The 23,047-nt window shown below is 49.1% G+C and overlaps 2 protein-coding genes and 1 pseudogene across 17 annotated transcripts in view; all 3 read right to left on the bottom strand.

Moving 5' to 3' along the window:
* Positions 1 to 23,047, bottom strand: part of MAPT (microtubule associated protein tau) — a 79,394-nt gene that overhangs the window by 36,764 nt on the left and 19,583 nt on the right. For all 16 annotated transcript variants that reach the window (XM_059669863.1, XM_059669852.1, XM_059669856.1 and 13 more), the window contains one exon: positions 2,855 to 3,013. In XM_059669863.1, the coding sequence (XP_059525846.1) occupies positions 2,855 to 2,996 (142 nt within the window). In that variant the 5' untranslated portion in view covers positions 2,997 to 3,013. The remainder of the gene's footprint in view (positions 1 to 2,854; positions 3,014 to 23,047) is intronic.
* Positions 4,013 to 6,414, bottom strand: LOC132218538 (vesicle-fusing ATPase-like). The gene is given in 2 exon segments (XM_059669840.1): positions 4,013 to 6,086; positions 6,088 to 6,414. Coding segments are annotated over 2 exon segments (2,256 nt in total). The 5' UTR covers positions 6,397 to 6,414; the 3' UTR covers positions 4,013 to 4,139.
* LOC132219306 (E3 ubiquitin-protein ligase TRIM38-like) lies at positions 13,701 to 17,573 on the bottom strand (annotated as a pseudogene).

Below are 23,047 nucleotides of genomic sequence, written 5' to 3'. Positions count from 1 at the left end.
TCCCTGGTCCCGGAGCTTGCAAAAACCAGCAAACATCATGCAGACTGTCTGCGGAGTCTTATTACTAACCAGCCTTGACTGGCAGGGCACTGGCACATATGGGCGTGACCGGGTCTCTAGCAACTTGTCCCCAAACACCCCTAACCCCCAATCTGTCCTCAGCCTGCAACCCTTATCATCTGCGTTATCCTTGTTAAATTCCTTGGAGGTCGGAAGGAAGGGGAATGGCTTCTTCCAAGTATCTTATCTAGAAGGTATAACCAGTTAGCCCATTAAACACCTTTTCATTCATTAGGATGTCTTATCTGATCCGTTAACCAACTTGCATCCTTTGCAGCTCTCTTTGGCTGCATCTCGTCCCTTCCCAATGTTTAGCACATACTGAGATAACGCTCTGCCTAGTACTTTACATGTGGTTTCCTGTCATGACCCAAAGCAGTCTCTGTCACTTACCTAAAGTGTCGCAGGTCAAGTGGCACCTCTGCCAAGGGGCACCCCTTGCTCCCCATATAAAAACAACTCGTTCTAAATCCTTAGCAGCAAGAACAAGCCCGATGAGAACTATGGAAATCTTTCAGGTATTACTGCTTCCTTGGCAAGTATATTCTCCGGGTAAGCAAACTACCTCCAAACGCTTTCCTTTCCCAGCAGGGACAAAAAGGTTGGCCCCTTAAAACTCGCATATAAGTTGACCCTTAGACAACACGATTTGAACTGTGTGGGTCCACTCACATGTGGATTTGTTTCAGTAAATACTGTAAATGTATGTTCTCTCCCTTATGATTTCCTCAATAACATTTTCTTTTCTCCAGCTTCCTTTCATTGAAAGAATACAGCATGTAACATAGAACATAAAACAGGTGTTAATCGACTATGTTATCAGTAAGGCTTATGGTCAAACAGTAGGCTGTCAGTTAAGTTTTTTTGGGGTGTGTGTGTCAAAAGTTACATATGTATTTTTGATGACTTGGGGGGTTGGCACCCAAAACTCCCAAGTTGTTCAAGGGTCAGCTGTATATATATATTATCATATGTCTGTTTGGGCCTAGAACTTCTGATCATGTTTTATGTGAAAGAATGGAGTAGTTTTAGCGAATATACTTTAGGCAACTCTGAGACACAAAATAACTCAGTCAGCTGATTCTTACTGTACAAATTGAATTTAGTTTTCCCTTTAAAAAATAAGACTGGTGAAAACTGCTTTTTTTTTCTGGACTTAAAAAAAAATGAGCTTTTTATTTGAGAACAGATTTAGATTCACAGTAAAATTGCAAAGATAGGACAGAGAGTGTACCCCAAACCCAGTTTCCCCATTATTCACATCTTTCATTATTATGGTACATTTGTTGCAACATAATCTATATTTTTCACTTAATTTTTAAACCAGGCAACCCTACATAGAGCATCATTTTTCATTGGCAGAATTCATCCGGGGCAAAATTCAGCATGTTGTGATTCTAAGTTGGATTCCATCCGTGAGCATTTAACAAAGAGTTTAATAACTGAAGTTCCACGGGGACTTGGCAGAGAGTGATGAGAGGCGTGCGGGGTGGGGGCTGGAGGGCATGTGTGGGCTCAGGTCCTCAGACGAGGGAGCGCTTAGGGCCCAGCAGCCCTCCACAAAGAGCTGAAACTTAGCAACTAGGGCTGGAGCCAGGCTGTGGCCTGCGGGAGGTCAGAATGCACATTTCTTGTTACCATGATGCCAGGTAGGGAGTTCAAGGGCCCATTGGGAACTCATCTTCCTCCCCCCCCCCCCCCCGCATCCCTCCCCTCCCATCACTCTTTCTGGCTGGGCAGCCTCTGAGCCCAGGGACAGCAGGCCCACTCGGCCTCCACTTCCTCCAACCTGGAGCCCGCGTGTCTAATTTCCAAGCTCCTGTGACTCCAACGTGTTCTCTGCTTAAACACATACAGAGAGGCCAGCCTTTGAAATAAGGCCCCCAGTGAGTCCTGAAACCTTTCCAAGACAGAGACTGTGGTTCCTGCACCCAGCGCACCTCCTGGTGACCTGCCTCCTCCAGGGAGCCCTCCTGGGTAGATGCACCCAGAAAAGGTCGTTTCCCACCTAGGAGCTGCACCGCTTCTATTCACCATCCCACACCCCAGGCTGCAAAGTGTTTTTAAAACTATTTTTACCACTAAAAGAGGAAGTAGACTGCTTGCCATTTTGTCTCCTTAGGAGTAGGTCTGGAGGGCAGGGGCAGGGTCCTCCTCACACTGAGGCCAGCTCGGTGCTCCTGGCGGGAATCAGGCCAGCATGTGGAGCGGAAGAGAGGCTGCGCATTGCCTGATTTTGGTGGCCAGACAGTGAAATGAAACATATTTGTTTGGAATGGGACAGGAGGAGGCCAAGCTGATTTGCCCAAAGGACTGTATTTTAGAATATGCAGAAGTGGACGCAGTTTATTAACTAGGTATAGTAGGAATCCCAGCGCTAACTAACGTGCCGAACAGGGCCCAGACAGGCCTGCGGGGGAGAGATGAAGCTAATGGTAGGGCCACGTATTTTGCATGCTAATGAGTGCTGCTGATTTATAGGTCAACAGGTGTGGCTAAAGACTCGCGAGAGCACCCTGTACTGATCGGACCGACCCGCCCTGCCGTCTGTCACACGGCATCCACTCGGGTGGCAAACTCCCCCTTGGAAGGTACATTTTCAAAGAGCGTCACATCTGGGTGGTCTTGGCTCATTCAAATGATGAGGCGTCTCTCTCTTGACAATCTAACCCAATAAAGTGTTTAAAACTTCTTTAAGAAATGGCTGAAAACCCTTCCTGCCGGCCTTTTCCAAAGCAAGCGGACTGGCTGTGAGTCCCAAGGCCCGGGCCTGCCGTGCAGGGGGTGCACTAACCTTTCAGGCCGTGGTCCCCGTCGCCCTCGTGGTCCTGCAGCAGGGTGTAGCTCCCCTGAGAGGGGAGATCTTTCCTGTCCCCAAGCCCGTAGGTCCCGGCATGATCGTCCATCATGTTGAACTCCTGGCGGGGCTCAGTCATCCTGGTTCAAGGCCCACCTGGGGAGGGAAGATGGGAGGTTGAGGCTGGGATGTTGAGATGAGGCTAAGTGCTTGGGGGGTGGGGAGTGTGTGTGTGTGTGTGTGTGTGTGTGTGTGTGTGTGTGTGGTGTGGAGTGGGGTCAGGGAGAGTAAAGTGCCACCTCCCTAGTTCATGGCAGACATATCCTCACCTCCCCACTGACCTCCCCAGCAACCTCAGCCTGAGCTTTGCATCCCTGCCAAAGTGTTATTTACATGTATGTGCACCTTTAATTCACAAACATCACATCAGTTCATATTCAAAAGCACCAGGTGGACAGGTGCAGCGAGCCTGACTTGTTATGCCCAGCACTCGTTCAACTTCAGTAAGAAGTAAGTGCTGCTGACTAGGAGGTTTTTGTTTGTTTGCTTGTTTGGTCCTACCCTCTGCATAAAAAAGCAAACAGGAGAAGGCGTCACCAGGCACCCCGGTAAGGACACTGAAGCAGAGAAAAGCACGTGTTGTTCAACCTCATGCAACTAACTGCACAGCAGAACCACCTCTCGACCAGTGTCCTGACTCCCCCAGTTCCGAGTTGGGTAGCCCCCTGCCCTGCCAGGAGGTCAAAGCTGTGGCCTCCACTCACCTCACTGGCACCCACCAGGACCTCAGCTGTGCATTCTGAGGGCGGGCAGGGAATCCCTACCAGTGCCCGGAGCGGGTGTGAGGCTTGGAGCAGCATGCACCCCTTCCCTGCAAAAGCCCAACAGAGCGCGGTAGAAATGATATTTACTCAGACGCTGTTCTCGTCTTCACTGAGAATATTTCTTTATTTAAAAACTAGCTCATAGCTTTGAGTTTCTGGACTTTGCAATATGCCACTCTGTGCTGGTTCACTTATGCCACTTTGGATTATTCCATCAGCTTCCATTTTTATCTCTGGAAGTTTTTAGTCTCTTGTCTTTAACTTTGATACCTCCCTTTATATAACCTAATTATCTCATAGTACTTATTCTTTTTTTTTTTTTTTTATAAGCACAAGGAGGGGACTTTTATTGCACTGATCATGCAGAGTGAGCACGTGTTGAAGGCAGGGAACAAGTCACTTCATTTAGGGTCTTGAGTAAATCCAGTGACGATCCCCGGCCATCTTTACCTTGGTCACTATGTGTTTGCAAATAGTCCATTTTCAAAGTCAAGGGAGCGAGCTCCTTCTTCTCTTAAGAGAGCCAAGAATTTTCTCACACGGTATTCAGGATCCATCTGTAGGGACATCTCGATCAACATTAGCAGCTTCTTGATTCCTATCAAGACCTTCTTATCGTTTACTTGCTGTGCAATTACGGTACGTTCTTTATCATTGAAGTTGCCCAAAAGCTCCAAAGCTCCCAACAGCTGCTCTCCTGTGGCAATGTTGGGCACGTGGATGGTGGTGCTGAAAGCGGTGAGCAGTTCCATCTGCTGAAGGACATCTTTGCGGCTAGTGGTCCCAATAATAAGAAGCTTGCGGCCCTGAGGAGGAGCCTTTTTCAGTAACACAAGAAGAGCCTGTAATACCAGATTAGAAAATCGAGGGCCAATAGGGACATAATCAAGCAGTCTCTCAATATCATCCACGACTACACAACTGAGCTGGGATTTGTATGCATCATCGAAGATCTTCTTCATGGCCTGACACTTGGCTGTCTCAGAAAAGCCAATCATCTTATCAGGAGAACAGATCTTGATGAAGGGGAAGTTGGATTCCTCTGCAATCTTCGCAGCTAACGCAGTCTTCCCACTGTGAGGAGGGCCTTCCAACAGGACGCTAACCAGTGGTGTGCGGTCACTGTTTTTCGTCTGCTGGACCAGCAGCTCTCCATCTTCTAGAACTCGAGTAACTGGGTCACCCCATTTGATAATACAATTCATAATGTAACTTGCACAATCCTCTTGGTTTGTGCCAAATGCTGGTTTGATATCATTCTCCAAAGAAGCGAGGAAATCTCCCCTTGTCACCTGCAGGCTCTCTGCTTTTTCCATGTCCACTTCAACTTTAGTAGTGGCCTTTACGTGTCTGTTCATAGCAGTGGATTGTGCCACTTGCACCAGACCCTCCAATTCAGCACCGCTGAAATTCTTGGTCTCTGTGGCCAGTTCTTTAATATCTACGTCTGCAGAGAGTAACTGATGCCCTCTCATCCTTGCTGTGTGGATGTGAAGGATTTGTAGTCGACCTTTTTCATCTGGTAAGCCTATTTCCATTTTAACTTCCAGTCTTCCAGATCGAAGGAGAGCTTCATCTATCAGATCTGGTCTGTTGGTCATTCCAATGACTAAGATGTTGTTCAGCTGTTCTACCCCGTCAACTTTGGACAGCACTTGGTTGACGACAGTGTCATGGACTCCCGTGCTACCAGCCATGCTCCCTCTCTGCTTGCAGATGGCATCAATTTCATCAAAGATGATGATGTGCAAACCACTATTAGCACCAAGCCTTCTTTGCTCCTCTTCAGCATCAGCAAAGAGTTTACGAATATTAGCTTCTGATTCTCCCACATATTTGTTAAGAATTTCTGGCCCATTGCCCACTTTGGGTTCTCTTGCATTCAACATCTTGCCAATCTGTCGAGCCAAGAGAGTCTTACCACAACCTGGGGGCCCATATAACAGGATGCCTTTAACATGTTTGCAACCTATCTGTTCCACAATCTCCGGAGGAAACACTCAGGAAGCAAATGCTCGTCGAAAAATATCTGAAAATTCTTTGTCCAGACCTCCTATTCCCATTTTTTCAAAGTTCCAGTCAGGATTGATGATACACTGGCGATTTTCCTTGGTTTTAGCTTTGCCAGTAAGACTGAGTGATGAATTTTCTGCTTTTTCAAATGCAACTTGACTATTTCCAAGAACCAGTCCTAGTTCAATCTTTCGTCTTTTACCTGTCCCCTGCTCTCCCTTCAGGATGCTGGGATCCATGGCTTCAATATCCTTTACTACTAAGCTAAAAAGCTTTTCATTGAAGCTAAATACAAGCTGTTGTCCCACTGAGAATGCCTGGTTGTTGAACTGTTGAATAAATTCTCCTGCCATCTTGTCGGTATCCTAAGGATTGGAGTCGATGCTTTTTTTCCTGCAGGAAATCAATCTCGATGATCATTGTGCCAACACATTGTTTGGTCTTGTCAAACGTATATAAGGACACTTCTATTTCTTGCCCAATAGAAAGTCCAGCCCATTTTCGCTGAGGTAAGCTGAATGCAATGCTCCCTGGAACCACTGATGGATGGGTCCTCAGTGTAAATGTGTACCTGTGGCTGGGAGAGGTCCTCACAATCACATGCTGGCCAGACTGGAAATCTTTTTCATTCACAACTGCACAGTTGGTTAAAGATAATTCATCTGTAGGACATCTCGCAGCTTGCATACTCCGACCCGCCATCTTCGCGGACACGTCCTCAGTACTTATTCTTTACTTATTTTTGAAACTCCCCTGTCTTATCGGCTTTCAATTCCTCCCTTTAAACTTTTACATGTAGTTGCTTCCTTTTATTGTTTAAAATATTTTTACTTTTAATTTTCACCCCAGATTTATATTAGCTTTTCATTTATTAATGTTTTTACTTTTATTTTTGAGATAATTTTAGACTTACAGGAGAGTTGTAAAAGTAGCCCCTCAGGTCATTTAGTAATTTTTAACCTTTTGAAATTCCTTTTGAATATATTTCCCTATGTTACCTTTTATCATTCTATCCTTTTAGGCTGCTTTTTGCTTTCATGCTTTCCCTTTTATATTTGTGACTTTTATAATTTTTCATAGTCTAAATGTAGTCTTTAATTTTCCTTTATAATTTGTAACAGCTATCTCCTTATGTTTCTGTTTTCACTTGAACTTTTCTCAGTGACACACAGGCGCTGCCGAAGTGCGTGCGTCCGTTGTCCAGGGAAGAGCTGATAACACAAACTGGGGTGGGCGGGGCCTTTTTCTTTCCTGCCTAGGAGGCATCTAGCTCTCAGTTTCAGTAATCAATTAATAATGTCTCCATGGGGAAGGGTTGGAGGACACACCTGATGACATGCGTCCTTTAAATGAGTTATGAGTTGCAGAATGTTATAAACCCACAGTCTCATCTCCACAGGCGTTGGGCAACTCATACAAATGGTGAACTACAAGGTGGGGGGTGCACTTGGGGCAGACCCTCCATCTAATTTTTCCAAGACTGGCGTTAGTGGTGGGACAGCCAGCTTCCGGCTCTGTGTTTATGCCAGCTGGCCACTGGCACACTCATGTCCAGCTTCATTCCTCTCCCTTCTGGGCAGGACACGCTGGTGTGGGTGCCTGAGCTCTCTTCTCCATCCACGATGCAGGATAAGAAGCTGAGAGCTGGGATGGTCTAGGAAGATTTTAAGAGTGAGGTCAAAACTGATGAACTGAGTGAATCCAGAGACAGAGAAGCATGGAACAGAATGCGGAATCTCAGAGGGAAGGCGGAGAAAGGTGGGGAGGGTGGGAGGTAATCAACCAAAGACCTTGTATGCATATATGCATAACCCATGGGCACAGACAATAGGGTGCTGAAGGTCTTAGGTGGGGGGCAGGGGGCGGGAGGAGGTCAATGGGGAAAAAAGGGGACATATGTAATACTTTCAACAATAAAGAATTATTTTAAAAAAAACCAAAAGAGTGAGGTTAGCAGGACCTCTGCTGGGCGAGGCAGAAGGTGGTGGCCTGGCCCCATGGAAGCAGCTCCTGCTTATGGAGAAGGAGGCGCCTTTTCATTCTGACGGAGGCCCGAGGCCCTTGCCCCTCAGAGCTCTCTCGGGAAAGGCATCTGAGACTGAGCTTCTCCAAACCTTGGACATCTCCCCAAGGACGAGCAGGACTCTATTTTTAGGAAGATAAAAGTCCAAATTCATCCTTTAAGGTTTAGGATTTGGTGGTGATATTCTCTATCCTTAGATATGCTGATGGTCTGTTTCCCTTGAAAGCCCCCAAACGTAAGAACCCCTTTTCTGAAAGGCACCAGTTCCATTGTCTGAGGACTCAACTACGGCTTCCCACCCCTGTAGGAAGCAACACCTTCCTCACTGCTTCCTGATGGAGCCTCTCTGAGGCCCTCCTGGGTTCACTGCCCAACTGCTCATCCCTGGGACTGGTCCACGAGCCACCTCATCTGGCTGACTTATCAGGTGCCCCACCCTGGAGGGGTGGAATCGGCCCAGAAGCTTGAGGCTTCCCATACTTGCCGGCGACACTCTACCTGGCCCAGGTGAGGTAGGCCAGCCAACTGAAGTTTTAGTGAACGCTCAGAAGTTTAAGGAGCCCCATGGTTTTGTCTTGCGATTGGATTGAGTCCTTTCAATGACCAAGTCTGCCCTCCTGGAACATGGCGGATGAAGGTGTAAAAGTAAGGATCTGACGAGTTGGCTTCCTCTTTCATAAAATGACGAGTTGGCTTCCTCTTTCATAAAATGACGAGTTGGCTTCCTCTTTCATAAAATGTTCTATCTTTTGCTCCCTCCTCTGTTCAGGTCTCGGTGCTCGCTGTAATGACTTGAGTGAGCTCTTATTTTATGAATAACATTAACCTTTTATCCTATTTGTGACAGATCGTTTCTCTAGTTGTTTGCCTTTTATCTTGGTTTCTTACGGCTCCTGATGGGCAGGTTTTAGTTTTTATACAGTCAGGTCTATTTTCTTCTGTGATTTATCCCATTGCTCTATGATACATAAAGATCATCGATATTTTCTGCTATGTTTTTAGTGATCTAATTCTTTGTATTAAACTTAACTGCAGTGGGAAAGCAGTACATATATGAATGAGCTGTGCTCCAATTAAACTTTATATGTGGACACATGAAAATTTGAAAGGCATATCATTTTCATGTGTCATGAACTTCCATTTTTCTGTCTCCCTCCCCCCGCAACCATTTGAAAAATGTAAATTCTCAGTGTGGCTGTTGCATTTGATGTTGGGTTTTGTTCATCTGCATCTAGTGTTTCTAGTGTTTTCCATAAGGTTTCAAGTCATTCCTGGAGCTTCAGGCAGTGGCTCATTGTTCTGGGCCTGGGGACATGCTGCCTCTTTTGGGTCCATGGAGCAGATAAGAGGGTGGTTGTTCTCGGGGCCCTGACTTCTGATGACCTCCCGCTCCCACCAGCACCACCCCGCAGGGCTGGAGAAAGTCAGATGCACCAATAGGAAGCTGGATGAATTATAAGGGCTGCTGGAGAGATCAAATCATCCTTAAAAACACAGGCAGCTATTCACTATGCAAAATAAATGAACTGTGTGCTTTGCAAGGGCCAATATTTTCCTTTGGAAAAAAGTGAAATGCATGGGAAGAACTCCCTAAGCAGGGAGGCTCACCATGCCACTTTCCTGCCAACCCCGGGCAGCAACGCCCTTAGGTTCCTGGATCTTCTGAATCAAAAAGGCCGCAGCCCCGGACACAGTTGGTGCCACACGGTTCCTGTTAAAGAAGGAGCTTGCTCCGTGTGGGCACCCCTCAGGCGTGTCACTGGACACACAGCAATCCTGTGATGTAGCTAGTCATCAGCATAGATATTAAGATTCCCAGTGGATAGATGAGGAATCTGGAAAGGTCACACAGCCCAAGGTCACACAGCCAGCAGGAGACGAGGCCAGGATGCAAAGCCCGTGTCCTGATAGAACACACACGGCCTGCTCTTCCATCCTGGACCATAAAATGTTCCCCAACTTCCTGTCGGGCACAGGGCTGGGTGTAGAAGGAGCATTGTCCAGGACTCACACCCTGAAGCTGTGTGAACAAGTCACTTCTCTCAACCTTCTTCATCCACAAAATGCCACTCTTAGAAAGCCCCCAAACGTAAGATCCCCTCTCCTGAAAGGCACCAGTTCTGTTATCGGGGACCTCTGAGCTCCCTTTTCACTCTGGCAATTTATTCTAAGTGGGACCGCTGGGCCTGTCCCCTCCAGCTCTGGAGCCCGAGGTCATTCACAGGACAGTAGGAGGTCTCTAGCCCAGGTCTGGGGGAGAGGCAGGAGCCCTGGCATCTCAGTCCTTCTCCTTCTTCCTCTCCTCCTCCCCCTCCACCCTGACCCCTGCCATCTTCCTCCTTGAGAACCAGGACAAGATGATTTCTCTGAAATAACTGGACAAAGAACATGTAAACCAACTGACCACTGGCACAGTGCACACCCCGGCCCGAAGACTTTCATGCAAAGACGGCAGGCGAAAAAACAGACTAGACGTGGTCATCACCTCCCAGACCCCTATAATCTAACGGAGACACACAGACGGGAAAATAAACACACCAAGCGATGTCTTCCTTTGTTTTCTTATTCTCCTAATCAACCAATCTCTCCACCCCCCCCTTCCCTGTCCCTCTCCCCTTCTCTCTGATTTCCTACCTCCTGCTCCCCCAGGCAGTGACTTAGAGGCCGCAGGGTGGGAGGTAGGGAAGGAATTTCAGGAGAGGCACAAAAGTTGAGCTAAACCTGGAAACTAAAAGGAGCCACTTTTTAGGGACCCTGGGAAAAGGACTGCATCCTGACAAGAGAAAACGTGAACCAGAGGCTGCTGGAGTCGGTCCCTGTCATTTTGTAACCGCGTAGACGGAGGCCCCTGAGGCCCTAGCAGGGGCCCGTGGAGTCGCTCTAGCGCCTTGTCCTACAGGGTCACATCCCAGTACCAGCCAGGGGCAAAGAGGGAGAAAATGTCCACAGGATTGAGAGAGACAGAGGGACAAAGAAGACAGGGCAGGTGAAGAGAAGAGAAGGGAACCAGAAAGGATTCGGCTCCCCTGGCCCTGCAGCCCTCTGGGACACGGAAAGTAAGGGTGATGCCCAGCTGCTCCCCACCCAGCCCTCTGCTCCTGCAGGCTCCCCAGGGGTCGAAGGTTTCCTCTGACGTGGGGTGGTCTCTACCTCATGGAGGTGAAGATCAAATGGCTTTCCTGCGCCTACCACCGCCCTTCCTATTCCTTCTAATTTTCTTACCCACAGCAACACATTTTGGTGATGAGTAATTCAGGTTCTAGAAAGCTCCTTGGGCAAGCCAGGGCAGCACTGGACACCCTTCTGGCAGGTTTGGGATATTAACCAGTTAACTGACACGATATTATGAATTTAATTAAAAAAGGTCCACCACTTGTGTCTATAGACGCTTGTGGTGTACAAATGGTTAAATGCACCTGTTTATTTGAGCTCTGACTGCCTGTAAGCCGGTCACAGTGGCTTCAGAAAGAGAGTATTTGTAATATGACAGCCCATGAGAGGGATGACTGTTCTCCCTTTCTGGATGAGGAAACGGCTCAGAGAGGGTCAGTAACCTGAGGAGGGTCACAGCTAGTAAGCTGCAGAGCAGAGTTTGAACTCTGACCTTGTGATGCTAAAACTCACCTCTACCCTACTGTATCACACCAGCGCCTTTCCAAAAGAAAGTTGAACAAACATAGCCTTTCTCCTCACCCAGGACTTGGTGAAATGACCCTGTCCCGGCTGGAGTTAGAGGTCCGGGAATGCCTGCGTCAGGGGCTGGTTCCGGGCCCTGGCTCGCTGCACTCCAAGCCAGATGCATCCCCAACCAGAGTCTTGCTGAAAAGAATGCATCTGGAGCTCATCTCTGGTGGCGGCGCTGGCGGGGTGCTTTAGGGCTGGGCTGCAGCCCTCGCTAGGGGGCAGCAGACGCCGGCCCGGGTGCCCACTCGCTGCAGCTCAGGTGGCCGCCAGCTTCTCCCGGGAATGACAGCAGGCTGCCCGCCCGCCCACAGTGACTCAGCGGAATCACCGCCACAGGCCGGGTGGCTCTGTCCAGAGAAAGGAAAAGTGCGCTCAGATTCCCCCCCAGTTAAAAGCCCAAACTGGAATGCAGGGCAGTGATGCTGCACAACTTCGTGAATCTGCTGAAAACAGTGACTTGCACACTTTAAAGGGTGAATTTGATGCATGTGACATACCTCAATAAAGCTGTTATTAAAAAACAAAACACCCTCAATGGATCTCTTTCAGATAGCTGAAGAGCAAGTAGGGGTAAATCTAGGATCCAGAAATAACCTTGACATGAACTTTGTTCTCCAAGATGATTTTTGGCTCCTGCATCCAACTTCCTTTGTTCTGGTCCCCCCTCTTTTTTTTTTTTTTTTTTTGCACAATCGCGGATTTAATAGTGATTTCATGAGGGTGGAAAACAGGATTCCCCATAGTTATAGGAACCATGATTCAAGCCTCTCCAGGTATTGAGCCATTTAATTCACACAGCTGCCTCTATCATTATGCATACTTGTGTAGATGGGGACAGTCAAGCACAGAAAGGTTGAGTAAGTTGCCCAAAGTTGCACAGTAGACCTGTAATGGATTCAGGGTTCAAGGCCCAGGCAGCCTGGCACCAGAATCAGATCTCAGTAAGCCAGCTGATAATGGTGATTAAATCAAGTAGTGATTAGGATAGCAGTTTAAGAATACCAGGACACATGTTCAAATGAACCAAAGCTTTAGTTTTATTTGAAAACTTTCTCTTTGTATTTACACTCTATTCTTTAATGCATTTGGTCCAACCATTTTCCTTTAAGATATAAAGATTAATGAAAGGGCAGACATATTAGTCTCCTGAGCTGAGGTGAAGGCTGGGGCCAAGGCCATTAGGATATCCCTGTGCTCAGGGAACGGGGAGCCAACTTGTACCTAAAGGAACAGAAAGAGCCTGGAGGGCTTCAGGCAACACCCCCTAAGGCTAGATCTTGGCAACTGTGATGCCTCAGATGCTCTTCGCTAACTGTTGGCCCCAATGTGAGTGTCTGAGCTTCACCTCCTTTGGTCACCTGTCTTCTCTCCTGTCCCCACAGCTGGCACCCAGCACAGGGAAGTCCTCGCAGGACTTGTTGGAAGGAAGACAGCATGGCAAACCTCAGAGGAGCTCTCAAGTGTGAACTTGTGGTCACATCCATCACGGCGGACCACAGAACATTCTAGAACCAAAGCTGAATAACAGTAATGCCCAGATTTCAGGCAGTACTGCCAAATTAAGTGGAGAGAAGATAAAGGAGCCCACATAGAGGAAAGCCTTACGTTGGGGAGGAGAAACTGGAATCATCCTGGGCCTCAGTCCAAAGAGAACAATCGACAATTGTCAGGGAACATGAATGAAGGCCGCTTTTGGGGGCGGCGGCACTGCTGGGCACACACGATGTGCCCCGGCTGATGTCAGCGGCTGCTGTCCACCCTCATAAGAAAACTCACAGACTGTATCTGAGGACACTCTGGTTTTAAGCCTAAGGTTTCCGTTTTGATTTTTGCACTGAAGGCTGCTCGCCTCCTCTGTAACCACTGGACTAGCCGAATACTAGTGCTATCACCCCCGTTCACGTGACAGATCCTGCTTGGGTGGCCTGTGTCTTCAGAACTCCAGTAGTTTCCCCTCCAGCCCCCTGGCTAGCCTTCAAGGCAGTCAGCGCTGTCATGTGACACCCTGATGGGCGGTGGGAGCAGGCTGCTGAGCCTCTGTCCTGTTCAGGGACCACCAATGTCCCTGGTCACCATATGAATTCTACCCCAGATAAATTCCCTGAACTCAGAGCACTAACTGGAGAAGGAGCAGTCTTTTGGGATGTCAAAGCCAAGAAAAGCAGAGCAAAAAAAATTGCTTTTCTTAGGCAAAGCACTCTTCATCCTGAGAGAGAAAGGTGTGTGTGTAGAATTTATTTTTTTCTCTTTTTTAAAATAAATCTTTATTGTTTAAAGTATTACATATGTCCTTCCTACCTCCCCCATTCCCTCTCCCGCCCTCAGGTCACTCCTGATATGAATCGTGGTCATTGGGGTCAGCTGCAGTGAGAGGAACACCATCCGCTGTGCCCAATGGTGGTTCAGTCATAAAATAGCTGGGATCATTTTCAGGTGCCGCTTCTCTTGAATGTTGAGGTGACATGGACTCTCCCCCACTTTCTTGACCGGAGCTCTACAAGCTTCAAGAGCATCTGCCTCAGGTCTACACTGCAGGGCGCATCCAGGGCAACATTTTAAAAAATATATATTTTATTGATTTTTCCACAGAGAGGAGGGGAGAGGGATAGAGAGTTAGAAACATCGATGAGAGAGAAACATCCATCAGCTGCCTCCTGCATGCCCCCCACTGGGGATGTGCCGACAACCACGGTACATGCCTTTGACCAGAATCGAACCTGGGACCCTTCAGTCTGCAGGCCGACGCTCTATCCACTGAGCCAAACCGGTCAGGGCAAGGGCAACATTTTTGATCCTCTGGATAACATCATCCATGTCTGTCTTTCCTTGTCCCGTCCAGTCATGTTCCAACGCGGGCCCTGTCAACTCCAGTAATTTTGCTGCACCAATTAGGTCATCATCCACAGGGTTCAAAAGGAGGGCATCCAACAACCCCTGAGGAGCAGGCTGAAGAACAACTGTTCTTAGAACCAGTCCGTCTGCCCCTTCAATCTCCAGTGGAAGATAAAGTTCTCCTTGAAAGAGCACGAACCCATGGAATTGTCTCCGAGTTGCTTCATCCCCCTTGGCAGCTTGATCTCTAAGGTCATATTCAGAGTGTATTCTTTGAAGGAGCACTTGGCAGAAGCTGCCCCTCTGTGAGCTAATGGTCAGGTGATCAGACAGGTAACTACACAGGTGGCTCCCACACAACGGAACTTTGGCACGGACGTGGCCTGTTGATAGATGAGTGTGGCGAGTGGGCATGGTCATGGCATACTCAGCCCCACGTTGGTCGCCTTATGTGCCGAACCAGCTCAGCCAGGTTCGGTGAGCCTGAGAGGGGGTGGTGAAGGATTGAGAAAAGACAGACAAGAGAAAAAAGCTGGGTCTGGGTGGGACGCTGTCCTCTCTGATGGAGAGCCGCTCTGATGGAGAGCTAGCGACAGCACCACAGACTACAAGCCATGTCTTTATTTTATAGCCAGATTCCACCAGGCAAAGTAAGGGCGTGGTCAACATGTTTACAACATTCTTGTGGGTTTCGAGCCTACTCAATTACATGCACCTGAACTCTCTCAAGCCCACATCACTCAGGCACGTGGGGCCATGTGTTCGGATCATAGGTTCAAGCTTACAACTATAGATGTTGGCTATAATTGTGCTGGGAGACTTTGCCCTCCAAGCTGGGACTTGCACGTGGCCATGAGAGGACCGTGCTCTCTAATTAGTCCGAGGCTTGAACCTGTCCAAACACTGTAGCCGCTCTCCACAGATAAGATCCACAGCTTCTTGCAAAGCCTCATCCATGGTGACCTAGCCACGTCCTGCAGCTCCTTCTCGGTGGAGCCGAGAAGCTCCTCCAGCTCCAGGATGCGGCTCTGGAGCTCCCGGCTCTGCTGCCCCAGGTTGGCCTCCCTGTCCCTCAGTCTCTGCAGAGTGTGCTCTTTCTCGCTCTCCATTCTCCACAGGCACGACCTCTCCTCCTCCCTCAGTAGCTTGCAGGTTCTGGAAGTCCGCCTGGATTTTCTGTCTCTGAACCTTTATCTTCTCATTCCACTCGGCTATCTGCTTCGCCGTGAATGCTTTCTGGCTCGTGCATTCCTCTCCCATTTGCCTCAGTTTCCTCACCGCTTCCTGGAGCTTTTCCCTGTAGCTGGGGCCGTGTCCTCCACGAGCGCCGTGGCGTGGCCCTTGTGCCGTGGGTCGCGCTCGCAGCGCCAGCAGATGAGCTGGCCCTCGTCCTCGCAGAAGAGGTGCAGCTGCTCCCCGTGCTCCTGGCGGGACAGCTCCTGCTCCAGCTCCCGGAGGGCAGTGATGAGGCTGCCCAGCTGCTGGTTGGGCCTCAGGCTGCCTTTCTGGAAGGGAGACCGGCACTGGGGGCAGGAGAAGGTCTCCGTGCCTAGCTGGCTCCGGGAGGAGGAGCGCAGGCCCAGGAGGCACAGGCGGCAGGCCCGGCAGTAGCTGTGGCTGCAGTTGATGCTCATGGGTGTGGCCATCAGGTGCAGGTGGCCTCCTCCCGCATCTTCTTGCTGGTGGTGCCCAACGCCACGCCTCTGCCGAAAAGCTGCAATCCGGGACCTAGAGGTTCCCCACAGCGGTGGCGGCGCACCCACCCCGCGCTTCCTGTGGACTCCCGGCTGCCACGGCCCCCAGGAGCCTTGAGGTCTTATCTGGGCCACCACGAACGCCACGCACTTGTTGGAGGAAGTCGCCTGGAGCAGCCACTTCCCAAGTCCTGGGCGGGAGGCTTAAGTAGAAATCTAGAATTTATTCTTTTATAAAAGTGATTCATAGTCATTGTTTAAAAGTTAAATACAAAAATGTGAAAGAGAAAAGCAAAATAACCACTGTTAACATCTTAGGGAACTTCCCTGCAAACATCTCTCCCATGCACACACATAATTTTCCCTAAACCAGTTCTTCTGTAGCCTACTTTACTCACTTAATAACATGCTTGTAGTAATCAGTGTTATCTTAATTTCTGGCTGATCTTCAGTGGATATAATTTGTTGTGTCTCTGCCCTCCAGATCTAACAGGCAGCAAATGTTCTACAAACCAACACAAGATTACACTTAAAATGTGCTGGGAGAGGGCTCTTAAAGTATCCCCCAGCCCTGATTTTAACCATCCATGATTTCCTCTTAAAAAGAAAAAATATTTCTATAGCCTGGCATTGTTTGCCCATGATATCACATTCAACCCTCTCAACAACCCATGTGAAGGAATGAATATTATTATCCCCATGTTATGCATTGGTGCTCCCTCCCAGGCTGACAGAGGACACACAGGCTCTGAATCTGCAGTCCTAGCTTTCAGTTCAATACTGGGGGGCAGGGAGGGGGTCTTGGGAGGCATCCACCATCAAATCATGAAGCCCTACCCTGAAGCCCTAATGTAGGAGGAGCCACCCCAACTATACCTTTTTGAGGTGCACGAGCATCTCAGCACCATTGTGTAGCTGGGGAAACTGAGTCGCAGAGAGGCAGAGGGACCTCACATGGACATAGAGACAGTGGTGGAGCTGGGGACAGAGTCTGGCGTTTGGAGATTTGCTGGACAGCTCAGCTTAGGAACGGGGTTTTCTGGGCAGAAGGGCCAGGTGGAACCATGTCAGGGACATGAAGACACTGTATGGAGTGAAGAAACTATATTGAAAAAAACACACCAGAATTTCAACACAACTTTGGAACCAGGTCCAATCCAGGTATACAGCTAACTGGATCAATTAAAAAGGACACATCAGAAACTGGGGTCAGCAAGAGACAGTAAATCAAAGCCAAGGGGACACATTTAGTTTCTGGGCCCCAAAAACCTATTTCAGGAAAAGCCCAGCAGCCTCTTTCCGTCGCACAATGTCCATTATCCATCAGAAAGGCCTGGACAGCGTTTATGTTCAGAAACAGAAATAGTCGAGGAAGGAGGGAAGGGAGAAGGAGCAGATGACAGAGTAAAGGCTGTCAAGAAAGAAGGATGAAGACCTTAGACACATAACAGGAAATGGAATTCTACTTGGCAAATGCATTTTTTCATTTTCCCCGGGTCTAGCTGGATACGCCACTTGTCCAGCCATCTGATGATGAATGGGCCTCCGCAGTCGGCAGCACTGCGGGTGCTGGGAGGCCTCTCAGACGCACCCTCGGGCCCCTGCCAAAGGGCATTATGGGTTCCTAGAAGCACCTGCTCCTCCATGAGCCATTCCTGGACTGATGAATAGCACTTAGGCCGCTGCCTTCCCACGGCACTTTAGAACCCTGCGTGGCCACTCACCCCCACTCCCTGTGTGGAGGGCACCGAGTCCGCCTTGTTAGTTAGACGAATGGCCAGACTCCCTGAGCCCTTGGCTTCCAAGGGGCAGGCTTGGCTCCAAGTCTTCCCGAGGGACCCTTGCTCCTGGTCCAGATCTGTCCATGCATCTGGGTGGAAAAGACGCCTGGTGTGGAGCCAAAAGCCCTGGGTTCGAGGCTTAGTGGGGACCACTCACTAGCTGGTCGATGCTGGGCCAGTCACTTGAACCTCGGTCTCCTCATTTGTAAATGGCTCTGAGGGTCACTGAGAAGCACACATGAGGTGGCACGTTAGTGACCTTTGATGGTCTAGGCTGAGGTGAGGCATGCTGTCATGACGTGTGAGTTATGGGCAATGAGAAGATGTGTGAAGACAGGGAAGAGGAGGCTTACCCCAAAAGGATAAAATTAGGGGCCAACACGAGTGCCTGTCCTGAAGGAGTGGGAAGGAGGGAAAGGCAGCTTTGGGGTAGATAGCCTGTGAAGAGGAGGAGGAGTGAGGGGGTCCTTCTAGGAAGGTCTTGGAAACACTAGCGCCCAGACAAAGCGATGGGCAAGCACAGAGAGGACGCGTCAGGTGACTTGGGGAGGCACAGAGGGCCCTGCGGTCAGCACAAAGTCTCAGCTTGCTGGAACCGGCCCCGGATGAGCGAGCGAGGCGGGGATTTGAGAGGCCCCGAGGAATGGCCAGAAATGGGCTCTTTTTGCCACGCCACTTCATGAGATGGGCACAATAGGAAGAAATGGAGGGAGAGGAGAAGTAGGAAGGAAAGCAGGTAGTTTTGAAGATGTTTTCACTTCTATTTTTTGAGTCTGAGGACATCCTCTGGAGGACACGGGGGAGGAGGACCGTGAGAGTCGACCGCTAATCAGAACTTGTCCCTCAGTAATGAACGACCTGAGCACAGCCTGGGCTTGGGGGACGGAAAATAAACAGTGTCCTTTGAACACACGCTAGAAATGCCACAGCAGATCAAGCACACCGTCCCCAAACCTCTTTGACAGAGGTGCGTGGGCACTTCTGCATGGTGGCATCAGGCCCAGAGGTAACAACAGTGCAGTCTGGGGGGCCTTGGGTGAGTCACTCAACCTCTCAGAGTCTCCATTGCTTTGTCCATAAAATATGGGGATTAAATGAGTCAAGTGCTAAGAACCGGCACTGACTCCTGGTAAACTCTATGTAAGTGTCAGCTGGGGTTCTGATCTGAGGACCTTACCACCCATTCATTTAGCCAAACCTTCCTGTATCCTGTGCATTTGCAGACTAAACAGCTTCTCAGGGCACAGAGCCCCTCCCACTTTGGAGCCAATGACACGTGGTGCCCCTTGGCCCTCCCGACGCTGCCTCTGGCCAGGCAGGGCAGATGGCGTACCCAGTGAGATCATCCCCTGGTCCCGTGATGCCTGCAGACCCGGCCAGAACTGTGTCCTGGGGCACCCTGTGTGAAGCTGGCTCCTCGGGAAGGAGGAAGGGGGAGAAACACCGGGGCAGACAGAGAGGCCCACCCTGTATCGCCAAGTGAACAAAGCAGTTTTAGAAATGTGCGCGCACAGAATTGTTATAAAAAGAAGGTAACGTATATATGTGCATGCGCAGAACAGAGGCTTTCCCTGGGAAGGAAGTAGATTTATAGAGACTTTATCTTGGTGTCTCCTTTTTTATTTTATTAATCTGTTTTATAAACATGGCTTATGTTATGGTCTGATGGAAAGCAACAAATACATTGCCGTGTTGGCAAAACCTGTGAGGTGTCTGGGGGACATGGGAACAGCATAGCTCCTTCAACTCCACAGAGTTCACCCCACGTCCCCCCGACCCCACCTCTGTGGCACGAGGCTGGAAACTCCCCCTTCCTGAGACGTGAGTAGGAATCATATCACCTCCCCATTCTCCCTCCACTCGGCATCTGGCCCAGTCTTTACTGTTGCACCTGTCACTTCCCGCTCTAATTGAGCCCCAGCAGTCTCCGCATTAGACTGTAAGCCCCTTGAGGGAGGAGGAGCTTATTTTTAACCACTGTAAACAACTCGGTACTTGGTGCAGTGCTTGGTATGGGCTCGGTGCTCAATATACCTTCATGCATGCATGAACGAAAGAACGAATGTTAATTGAGAGCCACGCCTCATACTTCATCAAGTGACACGTGCTAACTGCCACTCTTTCTCACTCCCAGACATGCTGGTTTCCCCTCCCAGAAAGCCTTCTCTACTTTCCCTCCCCTTTGTCTGGCTAACTCCTACTCAAGCTTCAGACTTTATCAAAGCAGCCATTGCTTCTAGCCGCCCTTCCCAACTGCACGGTGCTGTAATTCGACGGTTACTAATCTCTGGGGCTGGAATGATAATGCTGTGAGGTTGTGAAGACAGCACCATGTCTTCAGCACTGGCCCCGACCTGGCATGAGGAAGGCGCCCAGCCAGTGCTGCTGAACCAGTGAGGGTGTGGGGTAGGGGCAGGGGCGGGCTGTGGTGGGATGGAAGAGATTCCACAATATTAATCACTGACACTTCCCAAGCTCAGAGCTCACGGTCTGTTTCGATGCGACAGCCGGCCTGTTCTCTAGTGTGGGCCACCCCAGTTCCCTGTGTGCTCAGGTGGCTCACGTGGTTCTTGTATGGGCGTGCAGGAACACACCCTGGATTAGCCTGAAGCAGGAGCTGGCTCTGAGAGCTGTCCAGAGGTGGGTAGTTAATGATGCTGTGGAGGGAGGGCCTTTCCCAACCAATAGATAGAATCTGGTTAATTAAGAGCAATGCTTTGTGCTTCAAAGGCACAAATTCAGACCCATCCATTAGCCTCTTCAGTGAAGATCACGTTTAAGGCAAAGCTGCCAAGCTGAGGCTGTAGGCAGCATCTATTATTAACAGACAGAGAGTGAGAAGTGGGCTCCTAAGTGAGAGGCTCACCAATCACCACACGCTTGGAGATAGGTTTGGGAGCTGATCAGAGATGTCAGCTGGGTGATAAATAAAGTTCATAGCAGCTTTCTGTGCACAACATGCATTATTGATGCTGTGCTCAGGGGCTCTGTGTGTGTGTGTGTGTGTGTGTGTGTGTGTGTACCTTGCCCATGCATGTGCATATATACCCTCCAGCGGTCCCAGGATACCTGTGGCCAGGAGAGTGGGCCAGGAGAGGATGATATAAACATGACAGAGCTGTCGCACTGGCCCAGCCCTGACTGAGCAGCTGGGGAGACCTCAGGGACCAGGTCAGTGAGCAGATTATGAGGAAGGCATGTACCAGCCCCCACCAGGGACCCAGAAAATGGAGCAGATGTGGCCACTGCCCATGGATCTATTTGGTCTGACCAGGGAGATACACACAAATACTGAATGATTTCAGAGCAAAGGACCCATGGTTAACTCCATTTGTGGAATGCTGCCTACCATGTGCATGGGCTTCAGGCTAGACAAAGGGATGGAAGACGGGCTCCCTGCCCTCTTGGGGTCTGGTTTGGGAGGGGAGACAAAGACCTAAGTACACTTCAAGGCAATAGGTCAGAAGAGAGAAAACAGATTGGCTCGTGCCCCAAGAGTCTATGATCCCGAGAGCTCAGTATAGAACAGGCGCTAGAGTCAGAGGCTGCAGCAGCTGAAAGGAGATGGGGTTAAGAAGACTGGAGAAGGCTCTGGGGACCTTAGCTAAGACTTAACGGGAGGGCAGGCTTGTAGGGACAAAGAGAGGGGTCCGTGACAGGGTCATTATCAGACCAAAGGGTCATCATTGGTTAAAGGGGTGATGGTTGAGAGACCAGACATGTTGGAGGAGCCCATGTCAGAGAGATGTAAGGCCAGGTGCCAGCTAAAAGCCTCGAGCCAACATCAGGGGAACTGCTCTAAGTAGCCAGGGCAGCCAAGAGGCTCTCTCTGCAGGCTCTCTCTGTGACAATCCTGCTTGCTGGAAATTAACAAAGAATGAAGAGCATGCATCTTGCAGGTTTGGCTCTGGGGCAGGCGGTGGAACTGTTAATTCTTGCAGAGTCCAAATTCCTGCACCACCCCCTAGTTCCGAGGGGGTGAGGGCCATGATTAGACAGGCTCTGGCTGTATGCCCACCTCTGACCACCTTTCCAGGGTGACCCTTGGACCAGAAGCAGCAGCAGGTTACATAAGTGAGCTGCAAAGAGGCCTGGCCAGAACGCCCTCATTAGAAAAGGCTACAGCAGTATAAAGCCTTGTGAGATGAATGAGGGGGGTGGGCAGGGAAGGAGGGGAACAGTTGAGGTGGGGGACTGAGGGACGGAACAGCATCACAGCTCCCAAGAGGAGATGCCCTGTCTCCTGAGGGAATGGCAAGGCCTCCTTGGAGGGACAATTCTCAGCACACAATTAGCTATCGAAGTCTGCAAACCCACCACGGTCAGTTTTCAAATTTTGGTGATGGGCTCTCGGATGCAGCAGCCTTGCCCAGAGAGGCCTCCCCTGGAAGGCTGTAACTGCGGGCAATCACCTCCACAGTTATGCTTGCATTTTTTCCAGCCAGAGGAGGACAAAAACATGCATAATTATCTAACCAGAAGAGGTCCCTTTGCTTTTCCCAATTATTAACCCGGGTTGTTAAGTAGCTGGTAGGAGCACAGGTCCTTTTAAAAGGGAAAAACTCAGAAAAGGCCTTGGGCTCAGGGTGGCCACTTCGTGTTTTTATTTGTGTTTAAAATTTCAAACAGTGACCCTGAGTGTGAACTGCGAAGTGTAATATTTTTGCTTGGTAAGTACAATTTCTACTAAACAAGATGTTACTGAGTTTGAATGATATTTTGAAAATGGAAGCTTATTCTTCTTATATTGTTACTAGAGGCTCGGTGCACAAAATTCGTGTATGGGTAGGGTCCCTAGGCCTGGCCAGCGATCAGGGCCCATCAGGGCCTTCCTTCATTCTGAGCCGCCCCCTTGTGGTTAGTGCATGTCATAGCAAGCAGTTGAACTCCTGGTCGGTCGAACTCCCAAGGGGACAATTTGCATATTAGCCTTTTATTATATGGGATAGTGTTTAAAACGAAAGAATTAAGCAAGAAAATAAAGCAGTACATCAGTGGTATAATTTAGTAGTTGCTAAATTATAGGCAACCTTTGCAGATGTCTCACTTTTATTAAAGTTCACCTATTAGTGACTGAGCAATGATTTACATAAAATATTATATCAGGCTGCAACCAATGGATCAAAACTCAGTAGATGTAAAAATTATTTAGTAGATAGTTGTGCTTTTTTTTGTACTAAAATATTTACTTTTATTTAAAAAAAATATTATGGTGTACTGTATGTCTAGAGTTTAAGAAAAGAAACATTTTATTATCCGTGTTTCTTGTCCGCCCATTATTATGACTATTTCATTTCATGATTATTTCTGAAAATAATTTTGTCACATAAGAAGGGGAC

This window comes from Myotis daubentonii, chromosome 16, assembly GCF_963259705.1.
Source record: "Myotis daubentonii chromosome 16, mMyoDau2.1, whole genome shotgun sequence".
In the NCBI taxonomy this organism is placed as follows: domain Eukaryota; kingdom Metazoa; phylum Chordata; class Mammalia; order Chiroptera; family Vespertilionidae; genus Myotis; species Myotis daubentonii.
Note: the sequence above shows the minus strand (reverse complement) of the source record. Positions and strands in the feature narration are given on the sequence as shown.